Raw genomic sequence first — 26,854 nt, forward strand, 5'->3', positions numbered from 1 at the left:
CATTCATCTCAAAACTTGTTTCTTCAATCTCAAATTACATAAGTATTTTCTCTCCTATATGTTTATTTTACTTTTGAAATTATTTCCCCCTTTGAGATCGCATTTTTTTCCCTTAAATTTAATAAAAATAACTAAAGTAACTCCATACTTTATTATACTCAAAGTAGGATAAATTAAGCTTTATTAATACTATAGCTGGAAAATTAATATTTTAAAGAAGCAAGCAAAAAGAGAATAAACTGCAGCGAAAAAAGTTATAAAATAAAGCTGAAATATAAAAATACAGCAAGAAAAAATAAATGCAGAAATTGTACATAAGCAAATTTTGACTGTAAATATTAAACTTTTGTTTTCAAGATGAAGGCAAAAAATAAAAGGTATAGAAGTGAGAGATGAAGAGAGGATTTGCATTACATAAGTTACATTTTCATTGCATACAGAACAAAAGAACTTCAGCAAGTTTTGGTGTTTCTGATCCGTATCAGTTAGATGAGGAAATTTCACTTTGATGTCACTTTCTTTATATCACTGTTTTTTTTCAGTTATGCCTTTTTTTTTTTACCATATTCTAATTGATGATTACAGAAGGTATTCGGCTGTACCATCTTGCTTTTTAGAGAAATATCAAGCTTTAGTCAGATTTCCTTCTTTTCTCCACCAGGAGGCTGTTCTAAGTCCGGTACAAGATGGGGAGAGCAAGCCTCAGATGGACAGCAACCAAGAAAACAACTATGACGTTCTTACAAAAGTGAGCATCATGTCCTCATTTTGCTTCTCAGTCTGCTCATTATTTTACTAAAAAAGACTGATCTCCTATTATTAGATCCTGGAGCGCTTCAGTAGGATGTGTTGCATGAATAAGAAGAACCGGCTGCAGCTGCAGAGACTGCTGAAGAACATGGGGGCTCACACTGTGGTCCTGGACCTGCTGCAGATCCCCTACGAAAAGGTGACCGTCTAGATCAGCAATCATTCGCTGGTGGTCTCTCTCTGTTTGACCCTCCAACCCTCTCTGCTGTGGTTTGTTTGATTTCCTTCTAGAATGATGAGAAGATGAATGAGATTATGAAGTTGGCTCATACGTTTTTGCAAAACTTCTGCAAAGGAAACCCTGAAAATCAAGTTCTGCTCCACAAGCACCTGAACCTCTTCCTCACTCCAGGGGTTCGTCGACCTCAACATTCTAAGGATCATGTTTTCTTTTCCTTATACCCCAAGTAGACTTTTTAAATGTCATTTTTTGTTAAATCTGTTATCTTTTTTGTTCCAGTTACTGGAAGCTGAGACAATGCGTCACATCTTCATGAACAACAATCAGCTGTGCAATGATATCAGCGACCGAGTGGTTCACCATTTTGTCCACTGCATTGAGACGCACGGACGGCACGTTCAGTACCTCAGGTTTCTGCAAACAATCGTGAAATGTGAAGGGAAGTACATGAAGAAATGTCAGGACAAAGTCATGACTGAGGTAGGAATTTAGCAGTGCATGTATTTTTTTTAAAGTTGTTATAAGGGGTCCTCCACACTTCGGAAAAGTTAGAAATAGTTCTGTGTTTGCTAAAAATATTTTCAGGATACGTTTTGGGGGGAAAACAGTCCTTCCTTCCTTCCTTCCTTCCTTCCTTCCTTCCTTCCTTCCTTCCTTCCTTCCTTCCTTCCTTCCTTCCTTCCTTCCTTCCTTCCTTCCTTCCTCCTTCCTGCCTCCCTCCCTCCCTCCCTCCCTCCCTCCCTCCCTCCCTCCCTCCCTCCCTCCCTCCCTCCCTCCCTCCCTCCCTCCCTCCCTCCCTCCCTCGAATTTCAAGCATTGTGAATAATATGGTTTAAAGAATTTTGAATATAAAATGAAAACTTAGAATATGCCTTTCTCTCACTTTCTGTTTTCGCTGTCTGTGCGTTTAGCTGGTGAACGCTGGCGAGGACGTTCTGGTCTTCTACAACGATCGCTCGTCGTTTGCTGTGCTGCTCCAGATGATGGCCTCTGAGAGCGAGCGTACGGATGAGAACGGAGCCCTGGCGTACCACAACACCCTGGTGGATCTGCTAGCTGCCTGCACAGAGGGGAAGAACGTTTACACCGAGCTGAAGTGCAACTCTCTGCTGCCGCTGGATGACATTGTGAAAGTGGTCACGGATGTGAACTGTATTCCAGAGGTAATTTTCCTTCTCTGAATTTCTTTACATTTGGACACTGTCATTAATCTGTAAACATTTTTGGATCCTTTCTCCTCCACAGGTTAAAACGGCGTATGTGAATTTTGTCAATCATTGCTACGTGGACACCGAAGTGGAAATGAAAGAGATCTACACATCTTCTCATATCTGGAGGCTATTTGAAAACTTCCTGGTTGACATGGCCACTGTAAGAAATGACACACTAAAAAACAACAACAGTTTTTTTTGTTTTTGTAATAAGGCAGTGTGTTTTAGCATCTATGAACACTGAATCTGCATACAAAGCCTTTCCTTTGAATGTTCTTACAACCGATGCAATTGATTCATTGATCATTGATTATATTTTAGTGGAATTTCATGAGAAAATATTACAGGACGCTTGTATAACAATATAACGAATTTGCAAACATTAATGCATCCTTCTTTGAGTTCACTGCAAACATAGACCCGAGAAGATGTGCAACCCATCCAGCTTCTTTCGAAATAATCAATATTCTGATCTCAAAAAGAAGTTTTCATTAAAAAAAGTTCCCGTTGGCTGACATTTTTATATGAATGCTGCTACTTTAAGAGTTGTCCTGCCAACAGGCAGATGAATGTGATAGTGACACTGTTGTGACATTGTGCCGCCCTCGTGTTTATTTGTATTTAGGACTATTTTCTGCGGTTCGATTTAGGGCTGCAACTAACGATTATTTTGCAAATCGATTGATCTGTCAAATTTTTTTGATTAATAATCGGATGGCAAAAGGTTTCTAAAAAAAAAAAAAAAAAAAAAGTTTTTGCTAAATTAAACCAAGTGAAAATAAAGCTTTTCCACTTGAGAAGTTCTGTATATAAAAAGATTTTTATCTTAAATGCATATTTTTTTTTTTTACAATTTTGGTATAATTGCTGCTCAAGGTGGGTCGCCCTGTCAGCTAAAGTCACATTTTACAGTCTCTATACTCCAGTTAACAATTAATCAATTACTAAATTAGTTGACGATTATTTCAATAATTTCAATGATATTTATTGGATTAACCTAATAAATATTTTCAGCCCTTGTTCGATTAATTTCCTGATCATTAAGCTAGAAGAACAGTTGTGTGGGTGTGATATAATCTCAGCCCTCACACAGTTGATCTCCAGAGGCCATATTAGAACATTAATTATGAATTACCAACACAGATGGAGGACAGACGAAACAGGATAGAGGAAAAGTAGTCCAGAACTTTAAAGCAGGTATTTTCTCAAACATCTCCTGAGGTATGAACATCTTACAGAGCTCCTGTTCAATCGTATGACACTGATAGGCTGGGGCAAAGCTGCCATAACTCTAACCCGGCAGGCCAGGGCCTTGGTCAGAAGTGAGGGAGTTACAGTGCTTCTCAACTAAAGTGGAGGAATATGTTGACGGGAAAACTATAAGTTGTGCACCTCAACACCGTGGCCTTTATAACAGAGTGGGGAGATGAGAGCCAGCCGTAACATTACCAGCAGGGGACATTACAAATTTTGGTTGAAGGTCGGACGAGAGCCAGATTCACCCCTCTGGCCATTTTAAAGTTTTTATGTGCTTAAAACTGAGACTGGAAAGCCTCCACTCACAAATTCCACTGTAAAGCATGGAGGTGGCTGAATCAGGGTGTGGGAAGGCTTTTTTTCCCCAACCGCACAGGGCAGTTGATGGAAAGAAGAAAAGCAGTCAGAGGCTGTACTCACTCCAGGACAAAAACCTTTAAGAACTATCCTGAGGTACAGCAGGGTGGTTTAAATCAAAGCATGTTTTTTTTTTTAAGAAGAGTCTAAAAGAAAAGCATTTTAACTATTCTACATGCTTTGCAAGTGTTGCCCGACCGGTAAGAAAATGGTTAAAATGCCATTGCAATGCACCTTCCGAGGAGTGAAACTTATCTGCAAGGTAAAGAGCAGACTGGTGGAAAACTGTTTCTCTGTTTATACTTCAGATGTGCAGCTCTACAGAACGCATCCGTCCAGATGCCCTGGACAAGTACGTGACAGAAACGGTGATGGCCATAATCAAAAGTTTCTTTGAGTCGACTTTCTCTGTGAACCACTCCATGCTGCAGGTACTCTTCATTTCCAACTTCTGTGAGTTTTTTGCTTCTGTAAAGTAGCAGTATTTTACCACAGGCTGCTTTTCTCCTTGCACATTCACATGGGATTTTACTTTTTTATATTTCAAACCCAGAGCAGTTGCTCCAGGTGTTCGTTTGTTTTGAACACGAGTTCCCATCGGAGCCACTGTTCGAATCTTCCTTACAAACTTATATACACATTTTTCTACACTTGTTCTCCTCATAAAAAAATAACATCTTAATTTTTTTCCCCCTTCTTTTGCAGAATAACCAGTCTACTTTCATTAAGCTGATCCAGTCATCTTTCAGAATCTACAGCCTTAAGGTTATGAATTCATCCCAGAAGAGCAACATTGAGACCTGTATCAAGGCACTGGCTGATTTTGGTGAGTTCTTCTGCTCTGCTGTTAAGTTAGTATTTGTGTATTTGTTAAAGGTAGGTAATCTTCATGTATCCAGCACCATTTATATAGAGGGAAATGCAAAGAGCAATTTTTTCACGACATCAAAGGAAAATGACCTTTTAAGTTTTGCTTAAAAACCTTAATATATTGAATATTGCAATTGCAATTTTAAATCTTTCTTTGGATTAAAATTCGTTTTATTTATTTATTTTTTTTTTTATCCTTGTTTCATTCAGTCACTCATCAGACAGCAGTTGTTTCATCGGGTTTCTTTTATCAAATGTAAACAAATGTTCTTTTTTTTCAGTTCTGATTTAAAGACTCTGAGTATTTCAGACTCTCACTGAGTTTTTCCAGACCATAGCAAAGAAAAGCAGCGTTTATTTTGCTCTGCTTTTGTTCTGGAAACACTGAGTAAGCCGATCTCTGATGATGGCCTGATGATGTCTACCCTGGAAAAACAATCTAGAAATGAATACAAAATTCTTAAATTAAGTGTATTTAGCCTTAATTTAAGAGGGTTAATAAGATTTTTACCAATGCAATGAGTATTTTGACTCTTAAAATAAGATAATTGGATAATATGCACTTGAAACAAGACCATGCAATGTTTTTTTTCTTATTTTAAATGTAAATTTTCTCGTTCCATTGGCAAAGTCTCTCACTTACCTGCTCAATTCAAGAAAAAATGCACTTATTTTAAGAGAAAATTACTTATTGAGATTTCAATTTTTTTTACAGTGACATGGTTCATACATAAATTAGGTCATTTAGGGTTTTAGTGCAGGTGAATGGATGCATCTAATCATGTTAGTAAAATGTGTCCTATTTGTTATGCAACAATTTCATTCTAAAATAGAAACTGAACAGAAAGGAACTGTTTATAAACTAAATGGCTAACTAACTTTGCATTGTTGTTCATGACTTTTGTATGTAAACCTCTGTCTGAAAATGCATGCATCTTTGTGGATCTGTTGCTGTTAGGCTAACTATGCTGTATTCCCTCTTGGTCTCCGTTTTTTCCTTTCCTCAGCAAAGGCCCGTTCCATTCCCATCCCGGTCGATCTGGACAGTCAGGTCAACACTCTTTCTCTGAATGTCCACACCAATGCGGTTCAGCGGGCGGCAAAAGACTGGAGGACCTCTGCTCGTTCACGACCTCGCAAAGAGCCTCTGGGTAGCCCAGACTACAAGAACATCATCGAGAAACTGCAGGTGAGATTTATTAGATTTTCTACACTAGAAGTTTAACCCAAGGAGAATAAGGCCACTTATTGAAGGTCTTCTTAAAGGAGGGTTCCAGAGTTTTGCAGAGGTTTTCTCCTTCTGGTGACATATTGAAACGAAGAAAAGTGTTGTGCAGAAATGGAAAAAGCACTGGAGTCAGTTCGCTTTAACTCCACTGGTCTTTTCTTTAGAGGAGTTATGTCATCTTGTGTAAGGAAACTATAAATACTGAAGTTATTGTGAGAATCTAACCTTTTTATCAAAAAAGGGCCCTTCCCAGGTCAGATCTGAACTCCCTACTCCAATTTTTCCTCTTCTGATTCCATAGCCGATCAAATTGCAGTTAGCTCTTTTATGTAGAATTAGAAACAATTTTTATTTTTGTGATGTGGTTTGGGGTTCACTTGTTGCCCCACTGTTTCAGAGAGTCAAAAAAGCACCAGGTGAGCGTTACAAGGGAATTCAGCCTGAATCACACACTTTAAATGACTAATAGAACTTTTAGAGAATACAGTAAGTGGAGAAAAGCTCATTACATGGGGGGGAATTGGAAAACTATTATTTAACTTTTAAACTTGGGCTATGCACCCTTAAAGCCTCCGTTTTCTACAATTTTGTAGCATGTAAATAATTCCTATAATGTATTTTAAATAATTCCTATAAAACCTTTTTAAATAATTTCTATAATCTATCTATGTGTCTATCTGTCTGTCTCTCTCTTTTGTTTCTGTTATTAATCCTGCTGTGGAAGAAAAATATCCATTTTGTGAACAGAGAGAAACAGTGTTTCATTGTTTTTCTGACTGTGTTCATCTGTCAGCTCTTTTTGTGCATTTGAGAACCTTTTTTTTTAACCACGTATGGAGAAATTTTCACTAAACATAGATTTATTTGTGGATTTTAATTCACACGACGGGAAAAAAAAGTAAATGTCAAATGATGATTTTTTTTTGTTACGACAGGCTAAAATATATATAAATAGAAAGATGAAGGTGGTGGAAGAGTTGAATATTGACTTTGTTTCTTAATTTATTAACCTGGTGAAGTCTAGGCTATTGCTTAAATTTAATTTTTACAGATCAGTTTCAGATTTAGATACTTTTTGTCGCATCTGGAGTTACGGGAAAGGGATTTTTATTCTGGTAGGAGGAGAACTAATTTGGAAAGGTGTTAATGTAATTTATTCTGTGGTGTAGCTTTTTCTTTTTGTTGAATTTTCTGTTACATAGTTTGTGATTATTTATTGAAAATAAATAAGTTGTTAAAAATCTCTCTATCGATCTCTCTCTCTCTCTTTTCTCTCTCTCTCTCTCTCTATATATATATATATATATATATATATATATATATATATATATATATATATATATATATATATATATATACCGTATTTTCACGACCATAAGGCGCACCGTACTAAAAGGCGCACTCTCAGTTATGTGTCCCATTTCTGTATTTAACACACACATAAGGCGCACCGGACTATAGGGCGCGTTTTTTATATACAGGTACATGTCCTCTACTACCTTTAAATACCTCTACTGCGTATTTAAAAATACAGCGGGGGCAAAACTGAGTATGACTGTGCTTTATTCATGTATTTATTACAAAGTATTAATCAAACCTGGGTGCTGGCCGTGAGACAGACACATCGCAGATGACAGTGCGCTGTGATCACTCTTAAATTAACTTAAAATCCTGAAACCTGACGACGCAATTCGTTCGCTTTTATTACCGGTATCCTGGTGCCTGCAGTTTAAATTATTTAGATGAAAAACACCTGCCAGCAGCCTTCGGTGAACCTGGAGGCTGCCCAGCCTACAGGCTGCTGTTGAAGGGATTTCTGCTGTCGGTGCACCGCTGGTATGTGGGGGTCTGAGCGCCTCCGACAGAAATAGATAATCTGGATGAACTGACTGCAATTATGAAGTTTTCAGGTGTATTTTCTCACTTAGAAACATATTAAAACTACTTTATTCCCACTGATCACAGCAAATATAGCTGCAAGATTTAGATTATTTAGATGAAAAAACACCTGCCAGCCGCCGCGGTGAACCCAGAGGCGACCCGCCCAGAGGCTGCTGTTGAATTAAGTTTTCAGGTAGAAAAATAGAGCGGGAGCAAAACTGAGTATGTTTGTGCTTTATTAATGTATTTATTACAAAGTGGAAGTAGCCTTCCACTTATCGTGAAACTGTGGTCTCCGTCTGTCATCCATCGCTCCCACGCCGCTCGCAGCCTTACTTTGAACGGCCGCTTCACACCGATGTCGAGCGGTGGAAGTTCCTTTGTCAGACCCCCGAGATAACGGCGAGCACAGCGTTTATTTTTTTTCACCATGTTTTTCAAATCAGCTGTGAGATGGGCAAGCATGGAGTCACACATTAAAAGCGATGGTGATGCGTGGAAAAAAACCACCTGGTCTCCTCACATACACCTCCCTCAGCCACGCTTTCATCATCTCCTCATCCATCCAGCCCTTTTCATTTGCGTTAATATCATATGTCATCAGAGCGATGTGTCTGTCTCGCTGTCAGCTCCCAGATCAGCTTCTCTGATTGGTTGATGCGGCGCGTCCAGCAGCAAAACTTCAATTTTTTCCATCTCGAGCAGCAGCAGCGCGTTGGCGGCGCGCTCCCGACTCGCTCGAAACGCGCTGCGGGACCTTTTGCTGCGTCTATACGCTCGTCAACCGTTGACTTTGCATGTAAACTCGCTGCTTCTGCTGCACCTGCTGCGTCCGGTTCACAGCGAGCACAGCATTAATTTGTTTCACCATGTTTTTCACATCAGCTGTGAGATGGGCACGCATGGAGTCAGATTAACAGCGATGGTGTGGTGATGAGTGGAAAAAAAAAACACCTGGTCTCCTTACATTCAGCCACTCTTTCATCATCTCCTCAATGAGGTGGTTTTGAGGGAAAAAAAAAGACGTTTATGTGTGCCTTATAGTCGTGAAAATACGATATATATATATATATATATATATATATATATATATATATATGTATATATATATGTATATATATGTATATGTGTGTGTGTGTGTGTGTATGTATGCATCATGACCACGGTTGCAGGATAAAAGAAGACAATTAGCCTCTTTTTTTCAGTTGGGTTGAATGAACTGGTGGTTGGATGATGAATTCTAGCTTTTTAAGGATGACATCCATGTTCCAGCATCCATGTGTATCTTTGCATGTCTCTGACTCTGATTTTAGGGGGTTGTGACTCGTTTGGAGGAGCAGTTCAATCCGAAGGTTCAGGCTGAATTCTCTGTTCTGGTGGATGTTCTACACAGCCCAGAGCTGCTGTTTCCAGAAGATGCACGTCTACGCTGTGAGAGTGGAGCCTTCATGTCCAAGTGAGTAGCTTCTTGTTCTAACTGGTTATAGTGTGAACTGTCAAAGCAAACCCAAAAGATGGCATTAGGTCGATGACTTTCAGTAATTTTCTTTCTAATATCTTTATACCTGTTAAACACACACACATTTTTCACAAAACATGGACAAATATGGAAGTTCTGAATAAAGGTCTGAAAAGTGTGATGTGCATTTTTATTTACCTCTTTACATTGATAACCTTAAATAAATTTGATTGCTACCAATCCTTTTCAGCAGTCACCTGGGTGCAAGGTAACCTTGGTAGAGGTACAGCTGTTCTGTGACAGCCTAATGTTGCATTCACATCTCTTGCGATTAAAGCAGCTGAAGCAGCTAGTTTACATGCAAAGTCTATGGTTGACACACATCTGGGCGAATCAAAAAGGTCCTGCAGCAGGTCTCGAGTTGCAGGAGAAGCTCATCCTGACGCATCGAAGCAGCTGAAGCAGTGCCTTGTGAGCTTCTGAGCATCTGAGACGTGAGACACGCTTCACCAGCATCAACTGCTGAACTTGAGCTGCTCAATGTGCCACATCAACCAATCAGAGTTGATCTGGGAGATGGCAGGGAGACTGATAGAGCACTGCTGATCCAGAGAACTATAATCACTCCTCTGAAATGGTTTATTAACGCATAAATTAACTTAAAATGTTAAAACCTGCCCTGAAAGTATGGTTGTTTTTATTATTCTGGTGCCTGGCATTTTTACATCTATACTTCCAGCTGTGACCAACAGTAGTGGAAATTCGCAGTGACAGCGCACCACCGGTGTGTGGGAATCTGAAAGGCTCCGACAGCAAAATAATATTTTAAGGCAGGATCATAATCTTGATAAACTGACTGCCACATCATGTTTTGAGGTGGACCTGTTCACTTATAAAGATAATAAAACGGCTTTTTACCCGCTTATCACAGCAAATATAGCAAAGCTGTTCTCTACCATTGAACACAGGAGCATCAGAAGCATCTGGACACACTTTACTGGATGCTCTTCAGGAGCATCGAGGATGCTCTGATGCAGATCTGACCTTAATGTGTACACGTCCGGTGGGATTGTAGCATTAGAGTTGTGGAGATGTGTGAGCAAGTTTGGATTGAAAACTTTATTTGAAGCTTTGGACGTCTCCCTATGAGAAGGGAGTGTTTTCAGCTTGCCAGATTCTTTCAGCAGTTTTCAGATGAAACATGGTGGTGTCTGAATTGCTTAAATGCTTTGGAACCCTCTAAAGAAAAACATATCGGAGGCTTCACAAGGCTAAGGTTAAAGTTCACCTACTAGCAGGAAAATGAGTGTAAAAATGCAATTAGAGCTACAATACAGTAGTTTAGATCGAAGCATGTTAAGGTGTTAACATGGCTGCAATGTCTTTGGTATTTAGACTTTGCCCAAATCTGTGACTGCAGCTACAGGACTCTACACAATGAGGTGATTCAATTAATGTTATTGGATTTAACAGATTATTTATATTTTTTAAGAAATTCTAGAAAACCTTGTATCCTTCCATTCTACTTTAATATGAAAAACTTCTGTGTTTTTTATTTGTTTTGTTACATCATGGCTTTTTAAATATTCTATAAAGACTGGACTGGAGGTCTAACTCTGAGGCTGTGTACAAGAAGGGGATGAGCAGACTCTATTTCTTGAGGAAGCTGAGATCCTTCAATGTGTGCAGCAAGATGTTGGAGATCTTTTACCAGTCTGTTGTTGCCAGCACCATTTTCTTTGCTGCTGTGTGTTGGGGCAGCAGCATCAGAGCCAGCGACACCAACAGACTTGATAAAATCATCAGGAGGGCTGGTTCTGTACTTGGACTCAGGCTGGAGTCTTTTGAGACTGTGGTGGAGAGGAGAACGCTGAATAAACTCTTATCCATCATTGACAATGATCAGCACCCTCTCCACCACACAGTGGTCAGACAGCGGAGCACCTTTTCTCACAGGCTGCTCCAGCTCCGCTGTCGAAGGGACAGATACAGGAAATCTTTCCTACCATATGCCATCACACTGTAAAATAAAAAATAAACTCTTGTTTCAGCATACAGTAACCAGCACTGTACTGTACTGCACTCCATATTTTAATACTTATTTATAATCTGTTCACTGCACCTCAGGGCTGTTCACTGCACCCTTATTATGTAAATTACCCTTATTATGTAAATACGCGTGGATGTTATGTTATTTTTACTTTTTTCTTATCTTATTGTGTTGTGACTGTCACTATGTGTAAAGCTGCTGCTACACTGCAATTTCCCAGCTTGGGATAAATAAAGTACATCTATCTATCTATCTATGTATGCAGCTGTTCTGCTGTTATTCTCTGAAGCGTTGCAACTGGGCTACTCAGACTGCATCAGGCTTCTCTATGAGATTTTTCCTGCACTTCTAACAAACAATTAAGAATGAAATGACACTGCTGAGTCCTCTCTCCGCCAGACTAATTAAACACACAAAGAAGCTCATGGAACAAGAGGAGAAGCTGTGCATAAAGATCCTGGAGACCATCAGAGAGATGATGGAAAAAAAAGAATGTTTTCAAGAATCCGTAAGTTAATTTTTTTTCTTCTTCCCATTAAATCTTTGCTCTTCCATCCTTTTAAAACATGTCAAGTAATATGAAAGTTTGTAATAGGCGCGTCTTCATGAGCCAGCAGAGCAGAGTCCTTGTTTCCCCCCAGTTGTTTCGCCCCAGAGCCTAGTTTTCCCTCATCAGTATGCTGCGGGTTCGCCCGTGTTACATAACATAAGCCAGGGAGGCACTTGAGGACACACTCACAGTGAGAAGGAGAAAAGGGAAAGGAGGGAAGTGGGGGGAGGTAGATATGGTAGGGGTGCAAACACTGAACAAACAAATCAATACTGCAGAGGGGGGGGGGCCTCTGTTCTGCTGAACCTCCCATCTACCAGCCGTGAGGAGGGTCTACTAAAATTTAGTAAAAGGGGTTTTAAAAAGGTGCCTGTGGATGTTTCTGTGCACTCAGGATATTTCTGAACATTACTGTAATAAGCAGGGGTTCAGCACCTGCTGGAAAAGTGAAAGAAATTGGACACATTACATCCGTCCTTATATCTATTTGTGCGTCCGTCCGTCCGTCCGTTTATCTCCTTGTCTATACAGCCATCCGTTTATCAGTAATTTGATTGTATTCTTTTAATATTTGTGCTTACTTTTTTGTGTGAAAATTAGATTTAAATTACTCTCCTAGGGTGGGAAAATATGAAACCTAGCGATGAAGACTGAGTGCACTCTGGAAAACTCTTTAAAAAAAATGATTATTTAAAAAACTGGGGTTATTGATTCTCTGCTATGGTAGCCAGTACTGTCTTTCTCTTCTTCATATTATTATTATTATTGGGTGAAGTTTTCCCCTAACAGTTGTGTTAAAAAAAAAAAAAAAAAAAAAAAAAAAAAAAAGATGAAAAATGTTTTAGCTAAAGGTTTCACTTTTTAAAGCCTGTTCTGCTTATCCATGCCTGACGGTGCGGTGACAATATGCCAAATGCCACATTGTGTATAGGTGCTTGAGTGCATCGTTAGCCTCTTTTTGTCGTTTCCCTTCAGCCCTGAGTGTGGAGCTGCTGCTTCACTGCAGGGGAAGCTGAGAGGGAGCTGGAGGACAGCGACTGACTGAAATAAGCAGAGAGGGAGAGGCAGACAGGAAAAAAAACAGAAGGAGAGAGACAGAGTGACAGCTTAGGCAGCTGAGGTTGGTGGCTCCCCAGGGGTACAATGAGTGGGTGGAGAAGCAAGTGAGAGAGAGAAAAGAGAGGAGCCATGTGAGGAGCCATGTGAGGTGGGGGGGTGAGGGATAGGAGAGAGTCTGCTCGGTCCATGAGGAGACAGGGCAGGGGGTGCGGTTACGCAACAGCCTGCAGTGGCTGAGCCAGAGTCACGTGGAGCCTCACGTTCTCCCTCTCTACCCCTCTCTACCTCTCTCTCTCTCTCTACTTGTTTGATGCTAAGTCTCAGTCAGCCCTATTCTGTCCTCTCGCCCAGCTTATTCTCCCTATCTCGCTGCCGTCTCTTCCCACCCAGACCCTGACCTGCGTTTGCCCGGATCGTGGCTGCTTGGGCAACATGAAGGAGACGTGAAGCTGCGTGTTAGAGCCATCAGATAAGGGCTGATGTGCAAATATTTGTGCTCCAACTTGCCCTGAAGATAGCCAGGGTGTAAGGAGGTTTTATTTTAAAGAGAATGAAAGAATTTTTTATGTGCACTGATACCGTACTGTACCAGGTCACATGGGTAGGGTTGCATCAAAAATAGCCCTTTTTTTTTTTTTTTAGGATTTCTCGTTTCTCAAAGGGTTTCACTGTTCTTTAGAGATGCTTAAGGATTCCTGCAAAACATTTTTATCAGCCAATTTCTCACTTATCGCTTCTTTACATTGGTGATTTGCATTTCAAATGCTGAAGAATGGCGAATGAATTTTAAACTCATTAAACGAATCATTGCATCCATGCACAGCCATATACAGTTCTTTAGTGTACTAAATCTTAAATTGTTTTCTATTTTTATTCCAATTCAAAATGACCATCTCTATCAAAGAACATGGTCTGATTGTAAGGGTTATATTTTAAAATTCTCAAATAAACCAGAAAGCTGTATTTTTTTGTTATTGTACCCCATTCAGTACATATGAAACTCTACATAAAACAGAGATAGCCGGTTAAACCTGGTTTTTAACTTCAGATCCTTACTTTATAAGAATGTTTGACCAGCAGGTCCTGATTTCTCTATGAAGACTTCATATTAAGACACCAAACAAAAATAGTAGCCTCCCTGGCCAGGAGTTGTCATTAATAACAACTTCTCTTGGCAGCCAAGTGACACCGCCGGCTGTGTGAGAGGCCATACTAATAACTAGTTAGTATTGTGGTAACTAATATTAACAAAATAACTAAGGCTTACATTTTTAAAGCCAGCTTATATGTTATGTAGCCATTAGCTTGGTTGGCATTATGGAAAAAGTATTACCGTATATGCGTTCTGTACACAGTCCATCCTTACCTTAACTCTGAAGTTTCTATAAGACCATCGCCCTGCACAAATTAAGACAGATATTGAAAGATCAAAATTATTCAAGTTTTGCCACTACAGTCAGCCTTATCTGCTCTCTTGCAGCCAATAGTATAGAAAGTACAGTTTCTTGTTTGATAGCTTCTTTGTGGGTCTTTTCTTCCTTCGTTCCAAACACCTTACTGGTTCTCGTAGAGTATTGCTGGGGGATAAATCAATTTTGATTTATTATTAATCATACTTTTCATTTATAAACATTTAATTTTTGTAAAATTGGTATTCCAAAAAATACTCCTTGGCTTCAATAGTTCAAAATGATGTGATTTATTTTCTAGCTTTTTTTACAGAGCAACGAAATGAACTCCCTGCATTTAACCCATCCCCTTGGGGAGCAGTGGGGTGCCATTGTGCTGCGCCAAAGGAGCAGTGTGGGGGTTAAGTGTCTTTGCTCAGGGGCCCAGAGTGGCAGTCTGTGGGAATGGGGCTCAAACTCAGAACCTCAGGATTCCAAGCTCTATGCCCTAACCACTAGGCCGACACTACCCTAAATACATGTCTACACATAACTGATATACCATTCAATGCGGCTAGACAGAAACATCTTGTATGTCATATTTTCTTATCTTATGAAGGCAGGACCTGCAAACTCTATTTCTAAGCAAGATTAAAAGCTTTGATTTAGATGCATTTTTTAATTTTTTTCAACTACTAGAAGGGATGTTTGAAATAAAAGCCAGTTTTTGAAAGTAATTTCTGACATTTTTTTTGTTCTTTATCAAGAAACCGAAGTGAAAGAAACAATCTAATTAGGTATGGTATTAAAAAAAAACGTCCTTTTTCTTTTTAAACGAAATTGCCCAGCCCTGATCAAAGGTTAAAACATATTTCCTCAATAGAGGGGCGTCAATTTTGAAACACTTCTTGGTGGTGATTTAATTTACCACCATGATTTGTTTTTAATTTTCCCATTAATTGTTGAAAAGTCAGAGTAGAAAGCAACTTTTTCCTTTCTATTTTGAAACAGTTACTTCCTAAAACTTTAGAATCTCTTGATCCCAACAACAACTGCATGATTAGGCACCAGTAGTCCTGCAATGCTTTACATCTTTTCCAGCAAACTTTGCAAAGCTTTGCTGTAGCAGTTGGTTCTGAATCTGACATGGTTTAATAAACCCAGAAAATATGTATCATATGTCTAAATGATTTATTTGTTTTTGTTTACAAGTAAAAAAAACAAGTACCGTATTTTCACGACTATAAGGCGCACTTAAACGTCTTTTTTTTCCTCAAAATGTGCGGTGTGCCCTATGGTGCGGTGCGCCCTATGTGTGTTGTAACTGCGACTTTTGAGACCATCTCATTGAGGAGATGATGAAAGAGTGGCTGAATGTAAGGAGACCAGGTGTTTTTTTTCCACCCCTCACCATCGCTGTTAATATGTAACTCCATGCGTGCCCGTCTCACAGCTGATGTGAAAAACATGGGGAAACAAATTAACGCTGTGCTCGCTGTTCAACCGCTCGACATCGGTGTGAACCGGACCCAGCAGGTGCAGCAGAAGCAGCGAGTTTACATGCAAAGTCAATGGTTGACGCGCATATAGGTGCAGCAAAAGGTCCTGCAGCGCATTTTGGTGCAGCACGTCGGGAGCGTTTAAGCATCTGACGCACCGCCAACGCGCTGCTGCTGCTCAGATGGAAAAATTGAAGTTTTGCTGCTGGACGCGCCGCATCAACCAATCAGAGAAGCTGATCTGGGAGCTGACAGCGAGACAGACAGCGCTCTGATGACATATGATATTAACGCAAATGGAAAAGGCTGGATGGATGAGGAGATGATGAAAGGCAGGTGTATGTGAGGAGACCAGGTGCTTTTTTCCACGCATCACCATCGCTGCGTGCCCATTTCACAGCCGATGTGAAAAAAAGATGAATCAAATGAACGCTGTGCTCGCCGTTATCCCGGGGGTCTGACAAAGGAACTTCCACCGCTCGACATCGGTGTGACGCGCCCGTTCAAAGTAAGGCTGCGAGCGGCGTGGGAGCGATGGATGACAGACTGAGACCACAGTTTCATGATAAATGGAAGGCAGCGCCGTGCAAGTTACGCCACCGTTTGCGGATGGATTGTAGATGGACTGTGTCTGCTGGCTCTGTTGTTCAAGCTTTCGCAAAAGCCGGCATTATTTCTGAGGAGCTGCGCTGCACGGAAAGTGACTCTGACAGCGCAGAAGGGGAAACTGGCATGTCTGATTTAGCGCAGCTGTTTTATTCAGAGGAATGCTGAGGATAACAGAGGATGATGACTTTGATGGGTTTGATTAATACTTTGTAATAAATACATGAATAAAGCACAATCATACTCAGTTTTGCTCCCGCTCTATTTTTCTACCTGAAAACTTAATTCAACAGCAGCCTGTGGGCGCGTCTCCTCCTCTTCAGCGCGGTGGCTGGCAGGTGTTTTTTCATCTAAATAATCTAAATCTTGCAGCTATATTTGCTGTGATCAGTTGGAATAAAGTAGTTTTAATATGTTTTTAAGTGAGAAAGGCCACCTGAAAACTTAATAATTGCAGTCAGTTCATCCAGATTATCTATTTCTGTCGGAGGCGCTCAGACCCCCACATACCAGCGGTGCGCCGACAGGAGAAATCCTTTCGTTCACCGCGGCTGCTGGCAGGTGTTTTTCATCTAAATAATTTTAGCTGCAGGCACCAGGATACCGGTAATAAAAGCGAACATATTCCGTCGGCAGGTTTCAGGATTTTAAGTTAATTTAGGAGTGACCACAGCGCTGTGTCATCTGCGATGTGTCTGTCTCACGGCCAGCTGCCAGGTTTGATTAATACTTTGTAATAAATACATGAATAAAGCACAGTCATACTCAGTTTTGCCCCCGCTGTATTTTTAAATACGCAGTAGAGGTATTTAAAGGTAGTAGAGGACATGTACCTGTATATAAAAAACGCGCCCTATAGTCCGGTGCGCCTTATGTGTGTGTTAAATACAGAAATGGGACACATAACTGAGAATGCGCCTTTTAGTCCGGTGCGCCTTATGGTCGTGAAAATACGGTAAACCTTAATTTCTTTAGAAATTAACTCTGGTTTAAATGTGTACTTTACATGTCGGGATTTCTGTATATGTCTATGTGCTTTATTTACAGTATTCATCCTCCTGTTACAGTAGACTGAAAAAGCTGTTTATGTAACATAGAACAGTCTCCCAGGATTTCTTCTTCCTCCCACCTTTTCAAACTCTCCACTTTTACTAATACACCATCCGTCTCTCTGTCTGAGCATTTGTCCCACCTCTGTCCTTGCCAGGTTTCACACCAACTTTCCCAAAGGCAAAGCAGATTTACAGATTACCACTGTCTTAAAGCTAAATGCATCACATGCATTCATGTCAAGGTAAAGCTTTGCTAGGGCACATCTGATTTCTGCCTGGCTGGCATAGCTATGCTGTCTATCTCTATGCGTACTCATCCCGTGATGTTGCCCCCTCCCCTTTTTTTGGCTGCCTAATAAGAGCTGAGATGCGAGTCCCTGTGGATCATTGGCTATTTTCCAGATGCAACAGGCCAGTCAGTTGTAGTAGATGTGTGTGTTATACTGTATAGTTTGACCTTTTCTGGTATTTAGGCTCATACAGCATGCTGGGTAAAATCAGAAAGTCTAAACTGGGACGTGTCTGGGCTAAATTTGGAACTGTTAATGCCATTTAAGTCTGTGAGCCAGGAAGTACTCAAAAGTTGTTTAAAAATCTATTTGGGTTGAAATGGTGTGATTTATTCTGGATTTCTATTATTCAGACACAGCTGGGTGTCTATTAGAGGCTTATACTTTGGATTTAAAGGCTATAAGAGATTTGCACTTGTTGTTTGCCTGATCTGGGTATGACTCTGTATCACTGCATTGGGAGTACTGGGAGCACCAGTGTAGGTACCAGATCTGCCTGGTTGGTCAGATATGGTCAGGGCCCTCCCGCTTCTTAAGACATCTTCATATAGCAACGCCACTTGGACAAACTGTATTGCACCCATTTCTTAAAGGTACACTATGCAACCGGTGTTGATTTTCCAGCGAGGCTCCCCCCAGAGGGCGAAAGTAAAAGTGCACTGTCGTAAATATGCACAGCTGTTCTCCTGGTTTCTCCGTCAAGCCAGGCGCGTTTTTTTTTAGCTTAGCAGCGAATGACTAATGCTGCGTTCACACTGGACGTAGCTGGCGCGACAGAAGCAGCGAGTTTACATGCAAAGTCAATGGTTGACGCGCATCAAGGCGCAGCAAAAGGTCCCGCGGCGCGTTTTGAGCAGCAGGCGCAGCACGTCTGAGCAGCTGAAGCAGCGCGTCGGGCGTCGGGCTAAGCATCTGACGCAGGGAGAGAGACACAGCGCTGATGATCACTCCTCTTAAACAGTTTATTGACTCCTAAATTAACTTAAAATGCAGAAATCTGCCGGCAGAATATGCAGTTTGGATTATTTAGATGAAAAACACCTACCAGCTGCCGTGGTGAACCGCGAGGAGGCAACCCGGCCAGAGACTGCTGATGAAGGGATCCCTACTTTCGGCGCATCCCTGGTATGTGGGGGTCTGAGCGGCTCCGACAGAAAACATATTGAAGGCAGGATAATAATCTGAATGAACTGACTGCACTGATTACGTTTTCAGGTGTATTTTCTCACTTAAAAACATATTAAAACTACTTTATTCCCACTGATCACAGCAAATATAGATGCAAGGCAGAGAAAGGATAGTGAAGCTCCGCCCAACGCGTGTCAGACACACTTTTGCAGCCAGAGCAGCAAAGCTGCTTCAGCCGCGCCTCAGAACTAACTGGTACAAGCAGCAAAAATGAAGCAGCAGACGCGATTTTGCTGCTTTTGCTGCGTGAACGTAGCATAACTGAACAAATATTGCCACTGTGCTAGCAACGTGAATGCTTTTAACTGGGGGCGTGTAGCAGTTCTCGCCGTAAAGCAAGACTGACTCTCACGAGACTTCTGAGCCTGTGGGTGCGGGTCGGTGCTCCTGCAGTTGCAAGTGCAGTATTTCTCCCACAGACCACCAGGGCGGCTGAGAATACCTTTGTTCAACCTGAAATTACTCATTTAATCATCCATAACGTTATGGAACACATTAATTAACTGAAAAATGTTGCATAGTGTGCCTTTAAGAATCAGATCTCTTTTGGAATCTCAACATATTATTACCCACATTTGCTATTATTTTACATTTCATTGGCGATCTAAAGTCGCTGAAAGTAGAAGGCAATCATTCAGTCTTGAAGGAAATCACTGCCTTCTAAGACAGACTGAGCTCTGCCGTTTAACACGGTGACATAAAAAGTCTCAGGGCCTCTTCTGGTACTTTTTTTATTAGGATCTGAGAGCAGGGGAGGACAAATGGAACAGCTTAAAAATGAATTTCATACAGATTTTTTACAATTAAAAAACAGTTATTTTACTTGTCGAAAATGAACAGTTGTTGTTGACACAAAGTTAAAAGTAGTATAGTTTAATATGGTTAACTGACAGAGCTAATTTAGGTTAATCTGTTAGCCTCTGAGCACAATGTGGAGTAAAACATTTTTAGGTATGTCTGTTCCTAGCCTCACAGGCTCCAAACAAAAGTCATGAGCGATAACAATGACTTACACGGCTTCCTTCAAGCCATGAAGGGGAGGACTGTATTTTTGAGAAGATCCATCTGGCCAGTGAAAGAGATTTTAACCTGATGGACCTTAACCTGAGGGAACGGCCTTGATGAACTCTTGATTTTCCTCCAAATGTTTAAGTGTGAGAAAGTTCTTTATGCAGGGGGTGGGTTGGTTCCCCTGGGCTTGGTGTGTGTTGGGATTTTTATAATGTATAAATGCATGTTCTGAGGTTGCCTCAATCAGAGCTCTATCTCTCCGTCTGAGGACATCAAATAAATTTTAACATTTTTTTCTTGCAAGAAATGCCTCTGTCTCAGCTTCCCAACTCCACAACAGCTAGCCACAGCACTGCTGAGGTCTCCCCCTTTATACTACGGTGTTGGCAGTTTCTTTGTTCACCATTAAAAGATTTTTTGAGCAATGTTATCAGTCATGTAAAACTTCATCAGTCATTAGACACGCTAACACTACAGATGCTCCCGACTTGACACACGGACTCTGCATTATGTCATTATTGTTGTCTGGAAAACCAAAATGTTTTAGGTCATGTGGCAAAGTTCAGTCAATCATATAGCACAACATCATTGGCATGTGAAGGGCCCGAGGTGATCTGGTACCTACACTGCGTCTGCTTAGTGTCCCCTTCATGAATCATCTTTACCAAAATACTGTTCACTCTTTAAATTGGCTAAACATTAGTGCAGAGCTATGAAAAGCTCATCTTATTTGGTTGTTAGATTCTTGTAAGTAAAAAAGGTTTAACCTCCACTCTCATCTTTTTATTACACCTTTGTTATATCTATATAATGGATCAAATCAACCGCCATATTCCACATAAACTCAGTTATAAGAACTTTATTGACACAAATAGTTGTCATGCATTTGTTGAATTTTAAGAGGTTGTTTTACATCTCTTCTAGATTGAAGAACTATGGGAAAAAATGTTTGAGCATTTCATTTTTTTTCATATTGTTAAAATTTAATTTCAGATGAGAGGATCATGCATCTTAAGGCCTCTATGAATGGGATTAGTTGTGACTGAAAACAGTGTTTGGACACAGTTCATGGTGTGTTATTTGAATCGAATGGTTAAGCTGGTTGGGCTCAAGGAGGCACATGACTTACAAAAGGATTGATGACACTGGGTTGTGGTTCATGATCTAGCTCGCTGCTTCTGTGGTTCAGTTTTGCTAATCAAGCTGATAGACATACCATAAAGACCTCTGACGACCCCCTCCCCACATCCGCCAGGATCTCTGAAGGTCTGTTCTGGTTAATTTGCTTTTTTAATAAGATAACATGGATGTGACAATTATGTTTTTGCTGTGCAGTATTTTCTGTATTTTACTTCTAATTCTGTCAGTAGGTCATTCTTACCTATGGACTTCTTTGGCCCATTCAATGTAGATGACCATTTACCTACCTATAAATCCATCCACCCACTGACCCAACAATCCATCCACCCATCAACCAACCATTTATTCCTTAATTATTCCCACTAATCCATCCCCCTATTGCCCCACACATTAACCCAGTTACTTATCTCCTACTGACCCACCCACTTAAAGGCCTGCCCATTGATTTATCCTTCTACAATTTGCCATTCAGGCTTCCAGTTAAAGGTGCTGTAGGTAACTTATTATATTCCCTTTCCCTTTTTTCTTTTATTAATAGAGATGGATAATTTATCATTACAAACCGGTAAATTTCCCAATAATATGAAAATAGCTAAAGTTATTCCTGTCTACAAAACTGGGGACAAGCATCATTTCACAAATTACAGACCGGTTTCTCTTCTCCCACAGTTTTCAAAAATTCTGGAAAAAGTTGTCAATTACAGGTTAGACAATTTCATAGAAAGACATAATTTACTCTCAGATAATCAATATGGATTCAGACGAAATCGATCAACATCACAAGCATTAATTGAACTAATAGAAGAAACAACAAATTCCATAAATAGCAAGAAATATTCTGTTGGGGTTTTTATTGATCTAAAAAAAACATTTGATACTATAAATCATGATATATTAATTAACAAATTAGAGCAATATGGGATCAGGGGACGGGCACTAGAGTGGGTAAGAAGTTATTTAAAAAACAGGAAGCAATTTGTGAAGATGGGAGCTCATCAGTCAAGATGTTTGGACATTGTGTGTGGTGTACCACAGGGGTCGGTCTTGGGTCCTAAATTATTCATCATGTACATTAATGACATATGTAAGATATCACAAAAACTCAAATTTATTTTATTTGCGGATGACAGAAATATAATAGGATCAGGTGAGAATTTACAGCAACTTTTGGACACTATCACCTCAGAATTCATTAATATTAAATACTGGCTAAATAAAAATAAACTGTCACTAAATTTGAGTAAAACAAAATATATGATATTTGGTAAGAAAAAAATAAATCATCATGCACGGGTACAGATAGGAGGGGTTGATATAGAGAAAGTATATGAAACTAAATTTCTCGGGGTGATAATAAATGACAAGATTTGCTGGAAGTCTCATATTAAATACATCAGCACTAAAATATCTAAAAGCATCTCTGTAATAGCCAAAGTAAGATATTTTTTAGATTACAAATCACTCCATGCTCTGTTCTGTTCTTTGGTCTTTCCTCATTTAATTTACTGTATAGAGGTATGGGGAAGCACATATAAAAGTTCACTAGAGCCACTGTTCATATTGCAAAAAAGAGCCATGAGAATAATTCATAAAGTTGGATATCGAGAACACACCAACACACTATTTATAATATCTAAAATCATGAAGCTTTATGATATGATAGAATTCCAAACAGCACAATTTCTATTTAAAGCTAGAAATAAGCTGTTACCAAGTCACTTGACAAATTTGTTTTATGAGAGAGAGGGGGGGTATGATTTAAGGGAGATAACTAATTTTAAGATTCAAAGATACAGAACTGCAAGGAAACGATTTTGTATAACAAATAGTGGAGTGAGGCTATGGAACAGACTGAGCATGGATTTGAAGCAATGTCCAAACATCAACCAGTTTAAAAACAAATATAAACAAATGATTTTTACAAGATACAGGGAGGAGGGGGCTTGAGGGGGAATAGAACTTGCTCTGCCACTATGAATTAAAATCGATAAGAAGTCAAGAGAGATGAAATAATAAAAAATAAAAAAAAAGTGTGAGAGAAAAGGGTTTTTGGTTTATGGATATGTATGAATATACGTGTACGTAGATAGAGATATGTGTATACTGTCTATAGTAATTGGGGTGTGTATGTATATGCATGTATGTGTGTATGTGTTTGAGATACGGGTGTATGTGTAAGTATGCATGTGTGTATATATATGTATAGGTATCTATGAGTATGTGTATGTATATATATATATATATATATATATATATATATATATATATATATATGTATATATGTATATATGTATGTGTGTGTGTATATATAGATATGTATGTATGCTTAAACATTGGTAGATGTTAATATAGAACAGGGGTAGGATTTAATAAGTTTTATTACTTCTTCCTACTCCTTTTCGAACATGATGGGATGTACATATGTTTTTTTTTCTTTTTCTTCTTTTTTTGTTATGTTTTGTATGACTTTATTAATTTACTTATATTTGCTTTTTATTAAGTGTTCGAAATAAATGATCAATCAATCAAATCAGTCAAATAATCTGGAACAATCAAGCTCCTTTGTCTGCTACCAGTGGTTCTTCTACCATTTGCAGAGCTCCTGGTCAAAAACAACAATGTTGCGTCTGGAGGAATGTCTTTGGAGTGTCAATCATGCTGCTCACACCCTTCGCCATACAGCATGTACCTTGGTTCAAATGCAGTGTTGCTGTTGTGCTGTATATGTGCGCCAGTATAAAGCATACGGTCGATGCTTCATCCTACCAGTAAATCAACCATAGCTGTTCATCTGCTGTCATTAGTGACCCTGCTTACTACTCTGCTATGGAGGGAAGGGCTGTGGCACAGCAAAGGGAAAGAGGAAGTTCCTTATAGAAGTGCTTGTTCAACGTTTAAGGATAAGTCTATTTCCTCAAATCTCCCTTCTACAGCTTTTTAACTGGCTAATGACAACGTACCCATCTACTCACCAATCCCTTCTCCCAATGATCAACACATTCAACTATCTACCCATCAGTCTTTCTGCTTGTTTATCCATTTGTTCAGAGATCCAGTCATAAGATCAACCTACCATAGGTGCATCACTTTACCATCAACCCGCCCTTCCATTTTGTACATTGACCTACACACCATCACATGTACCCAGGGACCCATGCAGTAAACCACTCACCCACTTACTGACTGAATGAAGTCGCTGGGCATAAACCCAAGCAAGTTAAAATCATGCCGGTATCATACGTTCTAAAAATCTTTACTTTTTCTACATACTTAAATTGAAACAAAACAAAATAAATTTTATCATATAGCTTTCATATTTCAATAAACACATTCAGAACCTAACCTTGTAAAGGAAAAACAATTCCAACAGTTAACCAGCAGTTAACCTCGGAAAACTACTTTTTTATGCTGCTGGTCCTGCATGTTCCTGAATTACCAATTGCTTTCACATGTGGTTAATTTGTTTTGCTGTTGTGCTTGCTTGTTGGGTAAAACCATTTCATGCACTGTGAGACTGCTGCTTTAAAATGTTGTAAAACTGCAGCTCGTGATGTTTGTCTCTCTTGTTGGGTTTTATCAGATACAATTTGTCCTTTTTTGCACCATTCACATGCCAGCAGATCATTGTGATGTGTTTGCAAAGAAAAAAAGACAGAATTTTATTTATATATAGAGAGAGCTCATATTGGGTCAAGAAAGTGAAAGTTTATGTGATTTTAATTGTTTTGCTACTGTATAAGGTCTTTACAGGACTATTTGGTAGAAGTTTTAACACTGACCAATTTGCAGAATTGCTATAGCTTAAAGATCCATAGATATCTTGGTCCCATCAGTGGTCAGCCTCTTTCCCACAGGTTTCACATTATATAACTCCCGAATGATCTAATTTATCTACTCAAATAAAGGGTAAATACACTCGATTTAACAAATATTTACTGATTTCTAGATCATTTTTGCAGTGCACATCTGCTTACCAACCCTCAATACACACAAATGGCATCAAAATGGAATTAAACCTCTGCTATTATCAGCTCTGTTTTACCTAATAATACCCATATATTAAACATTTTATAACATCAGCTAGTGCTGTGGTCAATGCGGGTAGATTGTACATCCTTAGTATCAACCGTACCAGTAGTTTAGAGTTGGCATAGTGTTGAAAACTTCCTCTTGCAAGAAGTGTGGGGTGTTGTTTACTGATGCTAATGTTGTTGGACTCCCATGGATCATCAGATAAATGGGCTGTATTAAAGATAGCTGAATCCCAAGGTAGGCATAGTGATTCCTGTTAAGGCAGAAAGTAGGAGAGTAAATAAAGCAACCCCCTTCACCCCTCTTTAAAATCCCTAACCTGCTAGGAGGATTTTTTTTTTTTTTACTCTGGGTTAACTCTGTAACCTCATTTGAACTGAGCAACTCCTGTGCTGCTGATACTTCCCTCTCCTACCTGCAGGAGTTTTCAGACCACCCAAAGAAGCACTTTTTAAATCCAATCTTCTCTCCTGTCTCGAAAAGATTCTCGGACAGCAGAGCTCTGCAAGAGGCTTAGAAGGAGGGAGGAGGGAAACCAGGCTGCTGAGAGACCGACTGTAGGGAATCGGCAGCTCATCCCCAGTTTGGACAGCAGAACCGCAGTGTGGCGTGCCAGTGCACATTTTAAAACATCACGACAGTCTGCCTCCTTGCTCCGCTTTGTTTGCCCTCCCTCTCGTCTGCCTAACTTCTGTCGGCACTTTTAACCTCTAACTCCATCTTTCGTTCTTTTGGCTCTTACATCATCTGACTGGAGTTCTGCTCGTCAATGCAGCACCAGGCAGATGAGTCAGTTTATATTGACTCTCCTCTGTTCTCTCCATTCTTCCCTTCTCTCCTCTCTCTTCCTACAATCGCAACAGCCGACTGCATCGCCCACAGGGAAGGCAAACAGCCCACCTCCTTTTAACTATGCGCTGTTGGATCGTACTTCACTGCTAAGTGCTGAAATGCACTCAGTCAGAAAAAGGGAGAAATCAAGTCTTAACATTCCTTAATTTGGAGTCAATGATACGCTATATTACGATGCTGTAAATAGTATTTGCAGGGCAGTGTGGAAATGAGAGGCTGGCTCCATGGATCATCTTCAACTATGCTTGCGGTTGTGTGTGTTTTGTGAAGCTGCTCAGCCAGACAGTGCAGGCAGACAAGTGTCTGTGCTGACTGCAGATGAGATTGAGTGTTTACTGACATGGAGAGCATCAGCCACACATGCTCTTCCTTATGCACATTCCCAGTTTTAGCTGATCTGCCCTTTTCGTGGAACCCAATTTGTTCTTGAAACTGCCAAAATACCAATGCCGAAAGTTGTTCTTTTAATTTTTTTATGATGCACTGAACATTGAGTTGTTGAATTATTCTAGCTGATATATATTTTGATGAGCTATTTGTATTTTTCTGTTACATCAACTAGCTTGTCAGTCAGTGAAATAGATAGACTCATGTAAAGTTGACAACCATTTGGCCCTGTGTGTCGGCTTTCATAAGGACATTACTGTAAATGAATGTGAATTGTGATCAAATATTTCCATTGTGAATGAATTCATGCAAAATCAGCAGAAAAAAAGAATATGTTTTATATAATATGGTGAAACAGGCACATCATGTTACTGATTGTATTACATGGCTAGTTCCTAGAGTGACAATTTTCAACCTAAGTTGTTGGGATTTTAATTGGCAAAGGGGCCCTTGTTTTCTGTTCAACTCAGGCAGTTGACAACAATCAGCCATAATT

The 26,854-nt window shown here is 39.8% G+C and overlaps 1 protein-coding gene across 1 annotated transcript in view; it reads left to right on the forward strand.

Annotated features, from left to right (window-relative positions):
* Nucleotides 1-26,854, forward strand: part of itpr2 (inositol 1,4,5-trisphosphate receptor, type 2) — a 110,112-nt gene that overhangs the window by 32,838 nt on the left and 50,420 nt on the right. Inside the window, exons 27-37 of the mRNA XM_038299888.1 lie at nt 662-748; nt 824-949; nt 1,042-1,164; nt 1,271-1,471; nt 1,903-2,154; nt 2,237-2,362; nt 4,125-4,247; nt 4,522-4,642; nt 5,694-5,875; nt 9,109-9,251; nt 11,704-11,812. Coding sequence (XP_038155816.1) covers nt 662-748; nt 824-949; nt 1,042-1,164; nt 1,271-1,471; nt 1,903-2,154; nt 2,237-2,362; nt 4,125-4,247; nt 4,522-4,642; nt 5,694-5,875; nt 9,109-9,251; nt 11,704-11,812 — 1,593 coding nt within the window. The remainder of the gene's footprint in view (nt 1-661; nt 749-823; nt 950-1,041; nt 1,165-1,270; nt 1,472-1,902; nt 2,155-2,236; nt 2,363-4,124; nt 4,248-4,521; nt 4,643-5,693; nt 5,876-9,108; nt 9,252-11,703; nt 11,813-26,854) is intronic.

Source organism: Cyprinodon tularosa, unplaced genomic scaffold (assembly GCF_016077235.1).
Source record: "Cyprinodon tularosa strain WSP-4 unplaced genomic scaffold, ASM1607723v1 ctg44, whole genome shotgun sequence".
Classification (NCBI taxonomy): domain Eukaryota; kingdom Metazoa; phylum Chordata; class Actinopteri; order Cyprinodontiformes; family Cyprinodontidae; genus Cyprinodon; species Cyprinodon tularosa.